Genomic DNA, 18313 nt, shown 5'->3' with positions numbered 1-18313 from the left:
CCTTGGCCGGAGAGCCTGGGCCAGAGCCGAGTGACATCAGCGAGGGCGTTCGGGGCACTGAGCGGCAGTGGGCGGGGCTTGCCGGAAGGTGTGCCGGGGGCTGGTTGGGGGCGAGGCGGCGGGGCCTGGGCGGGGCGAGGCGGCGGTGACGTCATGGGTCGGCGCGGTGGGGTGCGGCTCGCGCGCCGGTAGGTAACCACTGCAGGCTGCGGTGCTCACCCCAGGCGGCGAGCCGCACGTAGCAGCCTCTCGCTAGTCTACGTCCTGCGCTGCCCATCATGTCCCTGAGGAGCAGCCTCTCGCTTCTTCTCCGTAAGCAAGCGCGCTCAGTCCCGAAGAAGTCCGTCCACTCCGTGGCTGTCATTGGAGCCCCATTTTCACAGGGACAGGTGAGAACTGGGACCTGGCACCTTGGTGCAGGATTCCCGCCCCCTCACCCCAGCCTGGAGAAATCGGGACCGGTGGGAAGAATGGGGAGGTGAGAAGAGGATGGGGAGAAACGAAGAGGGGACGAGGAGGTGGATTCCCGCGATTGGGCACCGGGAGAGCACGTGGGATTTTCCTCGGTAGAAGGAGGGAGGGGATGAGGGCACCCGGTTTGCCACGTGGGCAGGGGGCAGCGGGCTGGTGGGTTTCTTCGGCCTTACCCCCGAGGAGCGAGAAAGTGGTGAGTTCCGCTTGGGGTGATGGAGGAGAGGAAAGGAGGGAGAGGATTTCATGGAGGGGCTGGAAGAGGAGAAACCGACCAGAATCCCCGGTGGAAAATTGAGGGAGGAGAGGTTAAAGAGAGAGACCGAGGATTTAAGGCTCCAGGGTCCATTCTCAGAAAGAGAATTAACTGGAAAGGAAATTGGTGCTTGCCTCTCTAGCGGCGGGAAGACGGAAGGGGCTGTTTTGTTCTCTCTTCAATGAAAGAAACCTGCAGTCGTGGAGAGGTCACTGGTGGAGAAGCCGGAGCTCGGCCCCGGCCTGCGACACGTACACCCAACAGCCAGATTCTGACTTGGCTCAGCCCCTTCCTCTGTCTTGCCTCCACTTGCCCCTCCCACAACGAGGGGCTTGGAAGGTTGAGCTGAATCCAGTGATTGTTGTTTCTCCTCCTTCCCTGCAAGTGTTTGAAATGACCAGACCTCAGGTGAAAAGGATAAAAGGAAGGGCTGATGCTGTCACAGGTTTTCAGAGGGATCTGTTGGGAACTAAATATAGCATTGCAGACTTCCGTATTTTTGTGAGCTAAAGTGGTCTTATTTTCTAGTCATCTTCCCTCATATCTAACTGTGTAATTTATCTTACAGAAAAGAAAAGGAGTGGAATATGGTCCCACTGCTGTAAGAGAAGCTGGCTTGATGAAAAGGCTCTCCGATTTGGGTAAGTGGCTGGATTTTAGAAGTCTGAGGGCTGGTTACACGCCAGTTCAGAGTCTTATTCCCTTATATCCAGGAACTGCACAGCGTCAGCTGTGTATCTGGAAAGCGTTTCCCATCCTCCCTTGGATTCCACATGCAGCTTAAGATCTATGGAGGAGTCTTCAGGCAAAGTCTTCTTGCAACAAAGAGCCTGTGTGGAAGGCAAGGAGGCGGAGTGAGGCAGGGCCTGGAACAAGCTGCTAGTGACCGCAAAGCGGTGCTGAGCATTGCTGGCTCTCACTCCCACTGTGCAGTCAACCTTTCCCCAAAATTCTAGCTTCCCTAACTCAGTCAGAGGTGCTTATGATTCATCCGTCTACCAGTTTCCTCTCTTCAAGTCATTCATTTCGTCCTTAGGTTTAAGAACTTTCTATTACTGTAAGCAGACCCTTAGGTCCGTTTTCTCCAAACTTCCCTGATTATGAAAATCACTTGGTTTACTTGTGAGAAATAGAGATTCCTAGGCTTCTCAGTGGATGAGTTTGGTTTATTGGCTCTGAGGTAGGACCCAGACACGTGCATTTTCACAAGCACCCCAGGTAATCAAAAGTAACGTTGTAATCTTGATAGTCTTGTAATCTGGATAGTACTCTAAACGTACAGAACCAGAGGTAATTCCAACCCAAAGATAAATGCCATTTATATAGTAAAGGAAAACCTTGTTAGTAACAGGGTACCAAATTCCAACACCATTATGGTAGGAAGGTTCTTATATCTAACCCAAATGTTTCTAGCTGTTGTTCAAGGCCATTTCCTCTATTATATTAGGGCCATTCACATATCTCTTCTGGAGTATAAAGTGCAAAAGGCATGGCAGTAGGGAACTATAGGTCCTGGAGATACTAATACAGAATCTAGGTGAACTACAAATCCCCTACCCGTGCTTGCTTTGAAACCTCCTCTGCTGATCATTGAGCCCATTCCAGGGGTGGGTTATCTCCCTCTAAAACAGGAATAATGAAGTCACCGTGTGTCTTCCATACACCTCTGGTTACATATGGATGTGGTGTCTTGATTTGAATACTCAAACCTTTTCTGTTAAATAATAAAGAGACCCAACTGAAGAAGGAACTATAATTAATCACTTTAATAATTCTCCAAGCTTACCACCAAAGATGAGAGATAAGACTTACACTTGGGCTTCCCTGGTGGTGCAGTGGTTGAGAATCTGCCTGCCAATGCAGGGGACATGGGTTCGAGCCCTGGTCTGGAAAGATCCCACATGCCGCGGAGCAGCTAGGCCCGTGAGCCACAATTACTGAGCCTGCGCGTCTGGAGCCTGTGCTCCGCAACAAGAGAGGCCGCGATAGTGAGAGGCCCGCGCACTGCGATGAAGAGTGGCCCCCCACTTGCCACAACTAGAGAAAGCCCTCGCACAGAAACGAAGACCCAACACAGCCATAAATAAATAAACAAATACTTAAAAAAAAAAAAAAAAACTTTCACTTAATGTGTCACAGGTTACCTAATGGGAGGAAGTTGTCCCCCCTCCCCCCGCTTATAAATGAAGATACTATCCCTTTAAATCAGCTGTACACATTCTTTTTAAAAGCATAATTTTACACTGAGGGAAAACAATTTCTGCTAATCACTATTTTTTAATACCTGGTAATCCTGCAGCTCATCTGATAAACTGAGCCTGGCTTTGCTCAAATTGCCTGCTCATTGTTCTATTCTGTCTTAAGAGACTTCTGACTAGATTCAATTGTAGCCTCTTACGCAGGGGACATTAATAATATCCAGCTGAGGCTGCTGAATGAGGGGGAAGGGAACATTTATAAGCAGCTTCTCTTACTCATGCTTTGTACACCTCCTTTCCTGCCACAGCTCCTGGTATTTTTCCACTCCAACCTGGGGAAGCCATTCTCCCTAAAATTCCACTGCCTCAAATACTTCCTGTGTAAATCTCCAAGCTAAAGTGATGATGAAGCTTCATTTTATTTGGTCTCCCCTTAAATTTTTTTTCAAATAGTTTTAGTTTTACAATTTATATCCTTACCCTGTAGCTGATTGGCAGCCCGGTATCACCAGCGGTCTGAAACAGAATCTCATTGCATATTAATAAGATTGTGGCACTCAGCAGATTTCCAGCATGTGGTTTTGGCTAATCTCCAGAAATATGTTGGAGAAAAATACCAAGAGGAGTTTCAGTTGCTCTATTCTGAAACAGCACCAAATAAGCAGCATGGGTCAAATTTCAAGGGAGAGAAGACCCATGGAAAGGTAGCTCGTAAATCCCTTTGTTCCTTGCCTTCTGCTCTGATGTCACAGGCTGCTGCGGTTGCCATGGCATCAGTTATACTTCCTGTTCTCTTGAATGAATATATTTGCCTTTGTCTGGGTTTTTTTTTTTTTCCTTTCCCTGGGCTTAGTAAGGACACTCAATGGTTCCTCTCTCAGGTAACCACTTATTTTAGTATATAAAGAGAGCCTGAGAAAAATGAAGAAGTAATTGCTCTGGCAAGGCTTAGGTGCAGTGCCTCTGCTCATGATTCTGGTTAGCTCTTATAGCCGTGGCAATTTTCCCTTTTTTCTTCAGAAGTAGGATGAGTGTTCTGTGGGTAAGATAGTTATAAACAGTTTGATGTGTCTGTCATTGTAATTATGGTAATTTGACCCAGCTGTGGTACTGAAGCCGTGACAGCCTAAATGAACTGTATTCCCGTGACCAGCCAAGGGTCCTGGAGTTCAGGAAGCCACATGGGAGCTATTCTGGTTCCTCTCAACTAGGCTAGGGACATTTATTCTTCTGCTCCATTTGGTGCTCCATGAGAGAGCAGAGCAGGCAACTCTGGTTGAGACCCAAGAATCTGGTCTGCTTCAGCAAGAACCAATAGAGAGCCTGAGATAGTTTAAACATAGAGGTATGAGAGCTGTTCGTTTGGAACAGATTGATATGTGAGTGCAGGGGTCAGTATGTGCTTTCAGTGTTTGGTAGAGAACAGCAGCCATCACAAATTTAGTTTTATGATAGTGATGCTTCAGCCTGGCTTCCATCTTACCACCACACTGAAACTACCCTGAGCAAGCTCACTGATTTGTCAGTCTCTATTTTGCTGGACCTCTCTACTGCACAACTGACCACTTTATTCCTGAAATATTCTGTTAGGACACTACTCTCTCCTGAGCCTCCTCTCCATTGCCTGGTCCTTCCTGGACTCCTTTTTGGGGTCCTCCTCTTCTTCCCAGCCCTCAAATGCTCATGTCCCCAGTGTTCCACCAGCTTTGTACTAAGTAGCCTCATCTCACTGTCACAGATGTCTCAAACTCTATAGGTTCGAAACAAAATTCATTATCTTCTCCCTCAAATCTGCTTGTCTTGCTGTCTTCCCATTGTCTGTTTCACACTATCACTCATTATCTAGTTACTCAAGTCAAACTCCAAGACCATCAGAATTCTTCTGTCGTCCCTTTTGTTCCTTACTTCTGATCACAAAGTCTTGTTGACTTCTTTTCCCCCTTCTAAATGATTAGAGTCCTTCCCATAATGGTCCTGCTCTAGTTCTGTCCTTCTCACACACAGATCTAATTTTCCAATAATGACTCTTGTCCCATTTTGCCTACCTCAGTTCATTCTTTACTGCCACCAGACTGATCTTTTTAAGACTATTTTTCTCCTTTGCTTAGTCTTTCCATGGCTTTTTACATGCATCCATGCTTCTCAGTCTTGTCATTCATATACCATCTTTGCTGACTTGCCATATTATTTTTTTTGGTGTTTTTCTTTAAATTGGCTTTAAAGCTTTATACTTTTCAAATGTAGCCTGCCCCTACAGTAAACAATGAAATCTCAGGCTTGTGCTAGATGCATTTTTCTAATACATTTTCATTTTAATAGTTTTACATTTTGGTATTTGATCTTCAGCCACTGGTCGTATGTGTTCCATGCTTAACAACCAGTAAGACAGATCCTCTATAATTTGGCCCTCTTCTACCTCTTTAGACTTCTCTCCATCCACATTCCACCTCATTTGTGTTGTAACTGGGGTTGTGGGCACTTGACCTAGGCTCCATCAACAGAAACACCCACCCTAAACCTTGTCTTGACATTCTGGAAGAAGGGGCAATAAAGAATTCATTCTGTGATGGGCAGTTGTGGCGGCAGTTCTAGCAGTAGCTTCTGTCCAGTGTCAGTGGGGTCAGCCATGCAAACTGCAGTGCTTCCTTTTCCTAGTAGTGGAGGAGACAGCAGCAGTGGTATCTTCACTGGACCAATCTGCAATGTGACTTTTGGGGCCATTATTTCTGGCAATGTGACCTTTAAACCACATTTTGGTCCTCTTAAGATGATTCTGGGAGTTACCCAAATTGAAAAAACTGCTTTTCTTTAAATTAGCTAGAACGGTTTCTGTTGCTTGCAGCTTAAAGATCCTGACTGATAAATCAGTTTACAAATTCCAGTGAGAAATTACCATGTGGATTGGAATATGCAAAGCCCTCTCTCCCCAGGCCCTTGATAATAAATTCTTATTCTTTTGTTTGCTTTTTTTCCCCTAGTACTTGACACAATCTTTTTGTATGTTAATACAACTCATTAGGTTATGCTTTCTTTGGTCTTTTGTTAATCTAGGAGTATGTTTTAGTCCCTTTGGATTTTAGCAACTCCTTGTTCTCTTGGTGTTGATTTTTGAACTATCATGTTCCTTAATACAACTTCTGAAATAGCAGCCTAAAGCCTTTTTTTTTTTTTTTTAATTTTTTGGTCACACCACAGGGCATGTGGGAATCTTTGTTCACTGACCAGGGATCGAACCCACACCCCCTACATTGGAAGCGCGGAGTCTTAACCACTGGATCGCCAGGGCAGTCCCAAGCCTAAAGCTTTAATTTAAAACCTCTTCAAGTTCTAGGCATGCCTGACTATAGTAAACAGACCTACCTTAATGTGTTACTGGGACTTAATTTCACTTTCAATGTTCTATATCTTAAGCACGGTGGAGGTTACAGGACTGCATATATCTGCCAAAACTCATTGCACTTAAAGTGTCAATTAATATAAAGTATGCATTAAAGCTGTTTAAACATTTTCAGGTTTATTTTTTCTTAGCAGCTTTCAGTCACTAAAAACTATAACAAGTTCATTGTTTGTATATATTCAAAAAATTTGAGCACTACTAAGCTTTAGGTACTAGGAATACAATAGTGAACAAAACAGAAATACCTGTTATCATGGAACTCTCATTCTAATGAGAGGTGGTTGGAAGCAGATATAAGTAAAACATACAGTATGTCAGATGTAATGAGCGCTATAGAATAAATGAAAGCAAGGGATGGGGAGATAGGGTAAGCACTGCAGATGTAGGTAGGAGGCCTCACTGAGAAGGGGTCATGTGAGCAGACCTTTGGGAGGTAAGGAAAGGAACCATGTGCATATCTGGGAGAAAAGCATTTCAGGAAGAGGGTAAGTGCAGTAAGTAAAGTGCAAAGACCCTGAGATAGAAAAGTGCCTGGAATGTTCAGGGAACAAAAAGCTGTTCCTGAGGTCTTGCCAGTGGTTGTCATGTGGGAAGGGGAGGGCCTTTCTACACTCTTATCTCCAGTTTTTCAAGAAAAGCCAGAAATCTGGGTTCTTATGGGAGATTTAAGAAAAATGTGATATTCATAAAATGGAGTATTGAGCCATAAAAAGGAATGAATTGCTAGTTCATGCTACAAAATGGATACACTTTGAAAGCATTATACTGAGTGAAAGAATGCAGAAGACCACATATTGTATGAATCCATTTATATGAAATGTCCAGAATAGGCAAATCCATATAGAAAGTGATTAGTGGTTCCCAGGGGCTGGGGGGAGAGGGAATGGGGAGTGACCGCTAATGGGTACTGGTTTCTTTCTGGAGTGTGATAAAGCTTTTCTGGAATTAGTAATTTGCTAATGCCTTGGCAAAAGCATACATCACTGATGAACCTGAATATAGGCAAATCTATTATAGATGTTATTGGGATTTGGCAAATTTCAATATAACCATATCTTTCCTGCTTAGAAGAAGGCAGCAAAGAATTTAACTTACATCTTATATTTCAAAGTTGTTTGATACCTAACATTTACTATGTTCTAGGCACTGTGCTAGGTTCTTGCTATTATGTGATTTTTTTTTTTTAAACAAGTTTGGGATTATCCATGCATTTTATTATTTTTTTTAAAAATATTTGTTTATTTATTTTGTTGCACCGGGTCTTAGTTGCAGCAGTTGGGCTCCTAAGTTGCGGCTCAAGCGCTCCTTAGTTGGGGTTCACCAGCTCCTTAGTTGTGGCATGCTAACTCTTAGTTGTGGCATGCATGTGGGACCTAGTTCCCTGACCAGGGATCGAACCCTGGCCCCCTGCATTGGGAGTGTGGAGTCTTATCCACTGCACCACCAGGGAAGTCCCTATTATGTGATTCTTAATCTTAAGAGCAAATTATGACACCCATTAGGATGGCTAGCATCAAAAAAACCCCAAAATAAGAAGTGTTGGTGAGGATATGGAGATATCAGAACCCTTGTGCACTGCTGGTGGGAACATAAAATCATACAGATACTGCGGAAAACAGTATGGAGTTTTCTCAAAGTTAAAAATAGTTACTAGATGATCTACAAATTCTACTCTGGGCATATATCCAAAAGAATTGAAAAGTAGGGTTTCGAAGAGATATCTGTGCACCCATATTCATAGCAGCGTTATTCACAATAGCCAAAAGGTGGAAGCAACCCAAGCGTCCATTGATGGATGAATGGATAAGCAAAATGTGGTACAAACATACAATAGAATATTAGCATTAAAAAGGAAAATGACATATGCTATAACATGGTGATCCTTGAGAACATTATGTTAAGGGATATAAGCCAGTTGCAAAAAGACATACTGTATGATTCCACTTATGAGGTACCTAGATTAGTCAAATTCATAGGGGCAAAGTAGAATGGTGGTTCAGGGACTGGGGGAAGAGGAATGGAGACAGATGGTTTAATGGGTAAAGAATTTCAGTTTTGCAAGAAAGTGTTCTGGAGATGGGTGGTGGTGATGGTTATGCAACAATGTGAATGTACTTAATGCCACCTCATGGTTAAGACGGTTATTTTTATGTATATTTTACCACAATTTAAAATTAAAAAGGAAACACTTAAAATAAGTTAGAATAGAATATTCTAAGAACAAGGAAAGTCACTTGAGGTTTTAACTTCTTAGGGACATAATGCTGTAGGCTTGAAAATTTTTTTCAACTTGTTATTTAGCACACTGTTCTATAAATAAAAGCTGAGAATGGAAAAAAGTAAAGTATGGCCTGAAGGTCATACAGTCAGCAGTAGAAGTAGTTGAGAACCTCATTTCTTACCGTATACAATCTAGCCCCTCAATTGGTGCAGTCAGCTGCCTTCTCAGCTCTTACCATGGTTGAAGAAACTGAGTGGCACCATCGTAAAGGTAGGGTCTCCAACTTCTTCCAAAAATCCTGTTTCTCATGATGGCTATTTGAAATCTGTACCCATAATCGTCCTGTTTTTCCAACTCAGGTATGAACTCCCTAACTTCTAGCTCTTCTCCCCATCATCCCCCAGTTAGTTGTATCAACAAAGATGCTATTACACTGTCCTCAGAGGATGAGGTATCCAGTCCTTCCTGTATTAGGTAGGTACAATTGCACGTGATAAGAGCCCCAAATAAGCGGTTTAAGAAAAATAGTTCACTCTCTAGGAAATAGTCTAGAGAGAAGTCCAGAACTGGTTTGGAGGCTCAGTTCCTTGAAGTTCAGTTCCTAGATTCTTATCTTGCTGCACTACCAGCAAGGCCTCTATCTAATGGTCCCAGATGGCTGTGGCCTCATTTCTGGCAGCAGGATGGGAAAGTAAACCAACAAGCGGGCGAAGGGAGAACTTGTGCTTTCCCTTAAGGAAAATTCCCAGGACACTACTGCAGGATACCTCTGCTTATCCTTTTGGCTCCAGTGGGTCACATGGCCACAGCTAGTTGGAAGGGAAGATGGTGAATTTAGTCTCTTCTAAGGGGTCGTGCCCCAGCTAAAATCCTCTGTGGAGGAAGGGAAGAGCAGATATTGGACAAGTGGCTGTGAGCCACACCATCTCCCTGTGCTTTAGATCCCATCCCTTCCTGGCTCCTGAGGGTTCTTGTTCCAGCACTTAGCCCTTCTCTCCCCTTGTTTCTCAGCGTCTCTCTACTAACCTGTCCCTTCAGTAAGTAAGTGCAAATCTTGCCCACCTCCCATCCCCCTCTGCCGTATGTAGCCTTCTAGCTCTTGTCCAGTTATTTTGTTTCTCTTCAGAAACAAAATAACTGGCTTCCCCACTGCCTTTTCACAGGTCAACTTGCTATAATCAGGGGTCCTGGGCCATCATTGCAACGAAACTGGTTTTGCTGAGGTCTCTGACCTCCTACTTTTTAATATGGTGGACCCTGCAATATTCACATTCGACACTATTAACCATCTTATTGAAACTGCTACCACTCTCTTCTGATTTTAACTCTTCAGGTTCCTTTGCTAGACCCTCTGCTGCCTACCCCTTACATTTTAGTATTCCTCAGGGTTCTGTCCTTGACCCTCTGCTTTATGCTGTCTCAGTTGGCAATTTGTCCATTTCCACAGCCTTCCTGTTACCTGTATGCTGATGCCTCCAGAGCTTTATCTCCAACACTTATTCCCCCTCCCTCCCAGCTCCAAACCTGTATACCAGCTGGCTTCCATGTATCTTCTTAACTTTTTATTACAGGAGTGTTCAAACATAAGAAAAGTAGAGACGGTAACATAATGAATTTGATAGCTATCACCTAGCATCAATTATCTATACCTGGCAAGGTTTCTCACCCCACCTCCATACCTTTTGAAGCAAATCACAGACATCATTTTGTTTCATCTGCAGATATTTCATTATATGTCTTCAAAATACAAGAATGCTTTAAAACCTAACTACAATATCATTATCACACCTAAAATAAATATCAAATACCAGTATTGTGGAAATATAATTTAAAAATATCTCCCATCTGAGAACCTATCCACAAAGGTGGTAGAGAAGGAAAACAGTTTATTATTGAATAAGCATTAAATCGGGCGATCTGATAAAAGACTGCAAAGACAAATCTTACTCTTTTCTATAGCCAAGCAGGTGCAACACAATCCATGTTTTCGAGATTAATAACTAGTCCTCCAGTTAGAGGACTTTGATAGTTGACCTTTTGTCACATGTAGCTCATCCTAACTTTATCATGGAAATTGGAGTGATTACCGGTTAGCTGATTGGCTTTATCTGGACAGGAAACAAACTTCTCATATCTTAAAGGGGGGGGATAGTTTTTTGGCAAATTGAAGCAAGGGGCCCACCACTCATACCCATAGAACTGGGAGGTTGGGGCCCTAGATGTTTGTATTTCAAAAAATGGTTCCTGGGCTTCCCTGGTGGCGCAGTGGTTGAGAGTCTGCCTGCCAATGCAGGGGACACGGGTTCAAGCCCTGGTCTGGGAAGATCCCACATGCCGCGGAGCAACTGGGCCCGTGAGCCACAACTACTGAGCCTGCGCGTCTGGAGCCTGTGCTCCGCAACAAGAGAGGCCGCGATGGTGAGAGGCCCGCGCACCGCGATGAAGAGTGGCCCCCACTTGCCGCAACTACAGAAAGCCCTTGCACAGAAACGAAGACCCAACACAGCTAAAAATAATAAAATTAAAAATAAAAATTAAAAAAAAAAGACTCAGTGCTTTCACTGCTGTGGCCTGGGTTCAGTCCCTGGTCAGGGAACTAAGATCCCACACACACACACACAAATGGTTCCCAAGTCCTTGAGGAAACATTCCTGGGTTGTGAGGCCTATTTAGTCATTATAAAGATTACATACATGTGAAAAGGACAGAGAAAGAAATTCTGAAACACAAGGGAGGAGAGAAGTTTTTACCCTTATTTTCAACAGAGATAATTAAGTCTTTTTTCAACTTGTATCTGCCCTTACACCAGTTAATGTTCACATTGCCCGACTGATTTACACTTTTTGTGTTTATCTTTTTACAGTTTGAGTTTGGATCCAAATAAGGTCTGTATTGTTATCTCGTAAGTCCTTTATAGGTCCCTCCTGTTTTCTTCCTTCTTCCTTGCAGTTGATCTGTAGCGGAAACTAGGTCATTTGTCTGCAGAATCTCTCAGCTTGTATTTTGCAGATCACATCCCTGTGGCATTGTATGACATGTTCTTTGTCCTCTGTATTTCCTTTCTACTGGCTATTGGATCTAGATCCTTGGTCAGATTCAGGTCCAGTTTTTTTTTTTCTGGCGGTTCTGCTTCGTAGGTGGTGGTATACACTTCCATCAGAAGTGATGTCGTCAGCCATTGAACACTGCCTAGATTTGAGCCATTAACTTGTTTCCACGTATTATCAACAGGATAGTCTCTAACACCCCAATGTCAGAGTATCCAAAACTGAACTTACCATCATCTCCACTCCCTTCCCCTGTGGTTTCTCATCTCTGATGGTAGCAGAGCCAGAAAGCTGGAGGGTAAACCTTCTCTCTCTCCTCCACACCCCTCTAAGTATTGCTGGAATCTTGTCAGTTCTGTCTGTCTTGTCTTTACAGCCCCTCTGGGAGCTGCTCTTCTGCAGGCCAGGCCATTTTCTAGAGGCCACCAGATCACTAGATTAACAGTGCAGATTTTTTTTTTTTTGTCTGTGTTGGGTCTTCATTGCTTCGCACGGGCTTTTCTCTACTTGCGGTGAGTGGGGGCTACCCTTCGTTGCAGTGCGCAGGCTACTTATTGCAGTGGCTTCTCGTTTCGGAGCACGGGTTCTAGGTGCGCGGGCTTCAGTAGTTGAAGCACGCTGGCTCAGTAGTTGCGGCATGCGGGACAGTGCAGATTTGATTTGTCACCTCCTGACTTGAACCTTAGTAGCTCCCTGCTGCATTTAGGACCTGGGCCCTGCCCCCTCCTCCTTCCTCATCTCTCTGCAGTCCTCCCGATGGACCCTGGGCATTGTTCTGTAGGGTTGAAGGTATGTGCTTCTGCTTGGCAAGCCTTTGCCCCTTCATTCCTGGCTAAAACCTTCAGGATTCAGGCACTGATTCTTCTGATAAGTCCCCTTGGCTCATCCTGGGTCTGAGTCAGCACCTTCCCCTGTTCCCATCACACCCTGTGCACAGCTGCATCATCGCAGTTTGCACCGGCCTGTGCTTTCCCTGCCTGTCTTCTGACCAGGCTGTGAGCTCCCTGAAGGCTGCAACCAGGTGCACAGTCAGCACACAGTTAGCGTTTGTTGAAGGACGAAATGGGGCAAAGCATCCGGGCTTTCTCCTGGAACTTCATTCACATCGTGATCCGTGGGATTTTCCCGGATCACTATTTCCTTACTCTCAAAATGGTTTGTTCCTCAGAAGCCCCCTGGTTTCCCAGATTTTAAAAATGTTTAAATTGAATAACTGTCATATATCAAATTTTAAACTCTTACAAGGTGTTGGGCTACCAGTTGATGAATTTAGTCAAGCTAAGTGTTGGTAAGTGGCGATGGCTAGTTTTTGCCTCCTTTTTTGAAACATACTTATGCCAGGACCTAAGTAGCTAATGATGACTGCTTCAAGGCTGACCTCTAGTTGCTTTAGAAAGGAGTGGCGTTACTCCTTTAATATCCAAAATAGCACATTCAGAGGCCTAGAACCTAAGGGGATTACTGTGGTTGGTTTAAATAATTTAATCCTTGAATAAATTTACTTGTTCCTCTCTATTAATGACCAAGCTCTCTCTTTTTTAAAAATAAGTTTATTTATTTATTTATATTTTTGGCTGCATTGGGTCTTCGTTGCTGTGCGTGGGCTTTCTCTAGCTGAAGCGAGCGGGGGCTACTCTCCGTTGCGGTGCGGGGGCTTCTCTTGTTGCAGAGCACGGGCTCTAGGCTCGCAGGCTTCAGTAGTTGTGGCATGTGGGCTCGGTAGTTGTGGCTCGCAGGCTCTAGAGCGCAGGCTCAGTAGTTGTGGCGCATGGGCTTAGTTGCTCCGTGGCACGTGGGATCTTCCTGGACCAGGGCTCGAACCCGTGTCCCCTGCATTGGCAGGCAGATTCTTAACCACTGCGCCACCAGGGAAGTTCCCCAAGCTCTCTTAATAGTGAGGGTGTATTCCTATAATAGGTGTGGTAATGCTAGGATTTGAAGAGAAGAAAGCATCTTTTTGGCCCCCTCCTCCACCCCAAGAAGCCAGAACCACAGAATAGGAAAAGAAGTAGAAAATACCTTCCTGTGTGACCTGAGAACTGAGTCACAGCAGGGTGTGGCATTGTGGTTAGGGCTTTCAGAGAATTGGTGTTCCAAGTGAAATCGCCATGCCTTTATATTCTTTTATAGGGAAGGTAGAAAATTTGAACTGTGTGTGACAGCTGGGCTCCTTAGGAGCTATTTCAATGAGAAATCAGTGGGCCTGTGTATGTTTGCTACTTCTCACCAAAAACTCTTGTTCTTATCCAAATGACATAATCGTATTGCAAACAAGTTTTGGGAAGTCTTAGATTACACCATCTATTGGAAAGAAAAGGGTAGGGTGGGGAGAAAAACCACAGAGATGCCTCATGTAGTTGAACTAATAATGTAACCCCTAGCCCGTGTAGGGCTTTTCCTTGTTATCTCATTTCAATCCTTGTAACGGACTGTGTGAGGTGGGACAAACTTAGAGACTGAACTTGGTTGGAGATCTTGACTCTTCTGGGAAGTTAGGGACCAAAGGACAGGGATTCTTTCCTTCATGTCTGTTGTGGCCACTTGACCCGCTGTGGCCACCCCATCTCCTGTGCGCTCTGCTTTCAGCCTGGAGTAGCGTGGAATGTGGTGTCTGGTTTGTTGAGGTTCCTTGTGAAACTCACCAGGATGCTGGCCCAGGTATGGGTCAGGGAGCTACACATCTGGACTGGTTAACTGGCAGAGCTGTAGTCACTAGCCCTTTAAATCCTTTCTGGAACAAGGTGGAGCATCAAGAATTTAAAGAAGAAGAAAGATCACATATTCTGAAAAGCAATATTTTAGCCCCAGGGATTGTCGCTGTCTCTTCCTGTGGTTAGATGTTGGAGTAGCTTGAAGTTTTGTCAGCATGTTAACAACAGATCTTTTTCTCAGAGAAGCTTAACAGTCTTGTTCTGAACGAGGGAAAGCGGTTACGTCGCAGTGACCCGTAAAGCCACAGGAACCCTCCTCTTACCTCTGCCCCCGCCTGTGCTGGAACCAGGCTGTCAGGGTGCCGTCAGCTGATAGTCTGCCCAAGAAAGCCTGAGTTGGCTCACCATGGTCTTGGAGGTGCTTGGAGGGTTGACATGAGTTGGGTTCAGAGGGGCATACATTACTAAGCCTACCCTCAGCAAGTGGTACACTGTTCTTCGAGAAGTTCGGATGTGGCTGGAGAACCAATTAGCAGGAAACATAAATGGTGCTGCAAGTCATCTCAGTTACATGTCTTGAGCCAAACTTTTGGGCTTGTTTTGTATTGGGATTTTTTACTCAAGGATCACATTCATGCAAAGGTATCTATTAACATCACGTCTGTATCAGCTGATCTTGAGGTAAACTCCAACAGATGTTAGATGGCCATGTCTGAAGTGACTGGCCTGGATGCCCGAGGTCACCTTCCATCCTCGAGCCCCTAGTGCCACTGTCCTTGGTCTTCCTCATCCATGGTCTTCACTGCCTCTGAGAACACCTCCTGTTGAACAGGAGAACAGAGTGGGGAGGAAGCGGGTGTCGAGAGGGTTGGTTGGAGCAGTCTTATGAGGGACTTTGAAGAAGTGAACTAGAACAAATAGGTGTACTTGTGTGATATGATTCTTTCCCTAAAGCACCAAACTTATTTTGGAGGCTGGGTCTAAGGAAGCAAAGAGCTGATTCTTAGATACCCCAGGACACATGGTTCTTGAGGTTGGTTGTACAGCCTCTGGGAGTTAAATGCACTAAACAAAATTCAGACCCTTGCATTTTATTGGTGGTAGCCAAATGAGTTTACCTTATATAACAGTCTCTTCAAAGGTTATTACCCAAATCACATTTTAGGGATAAGAGAAATTCTGCTTACTTCAAATGACCTGAATTAACGGGCATTCCTTTCCTAGTTTAGACTTAGAGTAACACTGCAACTGTTTTCAATAGGCTGGTCTTCCAGGTACAACTTTGAGGTTCTAAGAATTAGCAGATGCCATCCTTTAAAATATTGGGAACTCCCTTTCTGTGGGATGAAATCTGCTGTGTACAATATTTGAGTCTATAACTTTAAGAGCCACCAGTGTTCTCTCAGCACCAAATAAGAACTCAGAGTCTTTGTTTTTCTGCATGTTTCACTGACTTGTTATTCCTGACAAATCATAAACATTCATCCTATTCAAGGACAGTTCAAAAAACTGTACACTAATAGACTCTTTGCTTTTCTCCAAGTCTAATATTCTGCCAGTGAGCTACCTGTGGCTTGGTAGACTCGCCCATGTGTCAGCCCACCTCAAAACCCACCTCTCTTGACTTGCTGGGAGGCTTGGGAGCAGTTGCAGCTGCCTGTAAGTGGAAGTCAGAGCAGCAGAGAGAATGGGCTACCCTTATGCTATCAAAATGCCTGCTCACTCATTCTTTTGTGAGTCTCTAACCAAAGAAGGATTCAGGCTTGCTCTAAACAGTTGGAGCTATTTAACTTTGCTGAATTTCTTCCTCCAAAGTGTGTGGATAATCATACCAGCAGAGGAAGTAAGGATTAGTAGCTATTGTAAAGCATCTAGCTAGCACTGTGTGGTGTGTGGAGAAAGACAGTTTTGTTCCTTTTCCTTCTTTCCTGTCACTGGCTTCTTTCAAGGATTCACTGGTGATGAGGCCCTGAAATAGAAGTGCTGTCCACAGACGCTGCTAACGTCAGATACGGCTGTTTGGATTTCTTCCGGTTGCATCATTCTGTGGATGCACTTGTGTTCTTGTTCCACTCCAGTGGAACCTAAGAGGTTTATCAAGGCCAAAAGTAACAACCGGGCCTAAAACATCAGAGTAGCAGTCCGTGTATTTTTATTACCAGCACTGGGGAGAGAAGCAGTGAGGTGGTGCCAGTGTATACAGAGCTTGACTTTTTCCCACTGCAAATGAAAAATGAGAGCCCTTTCCAGCCGGTTTCAAATCTGTTTGATATGAGAGCTTCCTTGGAAGTTTCAGGTTTATTTCATCCTACAATGCCTTCTAAAAGAGGAAAGAGCAGCAATGAAATATTATGTCTCATCTGATTTAGACTTGCAGATGAGTTGACCTGAAGCACAAAAAGTTTGAGAAAGGGACAGATCTCTTCAGTATGACAGATATTCCATGTTATAATGTTTGCTTTTTTCACTATTATTCCAAGATTCTTTAAAATTACTGAGACCATTTATCTTTTGAACTAGAAGAACTTGCCATTGCACTCTGCTAAGGTAATTGCTTTATCATTACTCAGTTCATCCTGCTCTTGACAAAAAATTAACCTCCCATCAGCCTCTCTACTCCTCAAAAACCGGCCTACAGGTCATAATTCATGTTCCCTATAACCTCCTTTCACTCCTTTAGCACTCATTGTCCCTAGTCCTTATTGGGAATTTAATGTGGAAATCAAAGAGCAGAGTTGGGAGTTATATAAGGTGGGCCACTCAGGGCCTCTCAAGGTATTGATCCCTTCAGGGGGTCTAGCCCTCAGCTCTGTGGGTCCAGGAACAGAAGTCTTGAAGTGTGCAGAGTTTATCAGGCTTTCAGACCCGGACTCGTGCTAACCATGATGTATAAGCCCAAATGCCCGTGCGTAGTTTCAGTGAGCAAGAGTCCTTCTGGCATCCACTGTCAGGAAGCCCTCTTGCTGGTATGAGGGCAACTGGGAAACTAAGTGAATAAGCAGAAGGCTGTTTGGTGAGCAAGGAATCGGAACCCACCATCCAGGCTGTGAATTAAGCTGGTGATTCACTCCACAGAATTACATGTTTAATGACCAAAATACTTTTATGAAATTCAGTCTCTCTTCCATGGCGAGTGTTGCTATAAGACTATCAAATTCTCTTAAGTTCCCTTTTTAAGCTTTCTGCAGCTTTATTCTGGTAAGTAAATAATAGCCCAGTTTGTACTGTTTTCTGTCGTACTTATCTAAGTCTACATCCTAGATTCCATGACTGGACTTAGTGTTCCCCAAGTTCTATCACTTAACCACCAGGTTGATCACTTTAATTCCCATGTATTTCTTATTGGTCATGGAAGGATTAAATGAGTTAGTCTTCAAAAATTAATATTAACATTATTATTCAATTAGATTATAAACCTTTTCTAATTATACACCTAATATAAAACGCCAGTCAAGCCATGGCGTCTTGCACCTAGAGATGCTGAGATAAACATGGATATGGAAGTTAAAACATCAAGTATAGGCACTGCCATTCAAATCTGTCCAGCTCAAGACTGTGTTGCAACAATGGCAAGACCTGATATTGACTTGAAAGTTAAAGTTTCATTTCTCTTAAATCTAAAGTGTCCTTCCATATTTTGAGATTTAGTAAAGTACATAGTGATGCTACTCGTGGCTTTTTTCTCTTTAAAAGATTTTAAGAAGATTTTTATAGATGTTTTATTTTTTCTCTTGGTTCTCAGTGTCTTTGGCCTGTTTTCATATTCTCCTAACCTTCAGCACCTTTCCTTCTTATTTAGTCATCCAGATCTTGGTGGTGATCCCTTGGTTGGGTTTATGTTCCAGGCCATTGCTTCTCAAATCTCTACATTCTCTCAGAAGTTTGGCTTTGGATTGAGTTTGGGTTCAAGAGGTAAAGCTCAAACTGTACAATTTATATTCAAGATTGGTCTGTGCTAGTCTTAATACAGATCTTTAATACAAGTCTCTGCAAACATTCAGATGTCTATCCTGTGACCACTTGCCCCTCCCCTCAACATACCTGGATTCTAGTTTGAGAAACAGGCCCGTAA

At 43.9% G+C, this 18313-nt stretch overlaps 1 protein-coding gene and 1 long non-coding RNA gene across 4 annotated transcripts in view; one reads left to right on the top strand and one right to left on the bottom strand.

Moving 5' to 3' along the window:
- Positions 1–18313, bottom strand: part of LOC309626207 — a 37110-nt gene that overhangs the window by 12208 nt on the left and 6589 nt on the right. The gene's annotated exons all lie outside the window — the stretch shown is intronic.
- The window catches only part of ARG2 (arginase 2), a 27815-nt gene continuing 9628 nt past the window's right edge, over positions 127–18313 (top strand). The window contains exons 1-2 of one of the 2 annotated variants that reach the window (XM_082386666.1): positions 127–389; positions 1296–1368. In XM_082386666.1, coding sequence (XP_082242792.1) covers positions 279–389; positions 1296–1368 — 184 coding nt within the window. In that variant the 5' untranslated portion in view covers positions 127–278. Of the gene's footprint in view, positions 390–479; positions 668–1295; positions 1369–18313 lie in introns of those variants that run through there. The other variant, XM_082386667.1, reaches the window with a different exon arrangement.

This window comes from Balaenoptera borealis (assembly GCF_965194805.1).
Source record: "Balaenoptera borealis genome assembly, chromosome: 3".
Taxonomy (NCBI): domain Eukaryota; kingdom Metazoa; phylum Chordata; class Mammalia; order Artiodactyla; family Balaenopteridae; genus Balaenoptera; species Balaenoptera borealis.
This window is presented reverse-complemented; position numbering and strand designations above follow the sequence as displayed.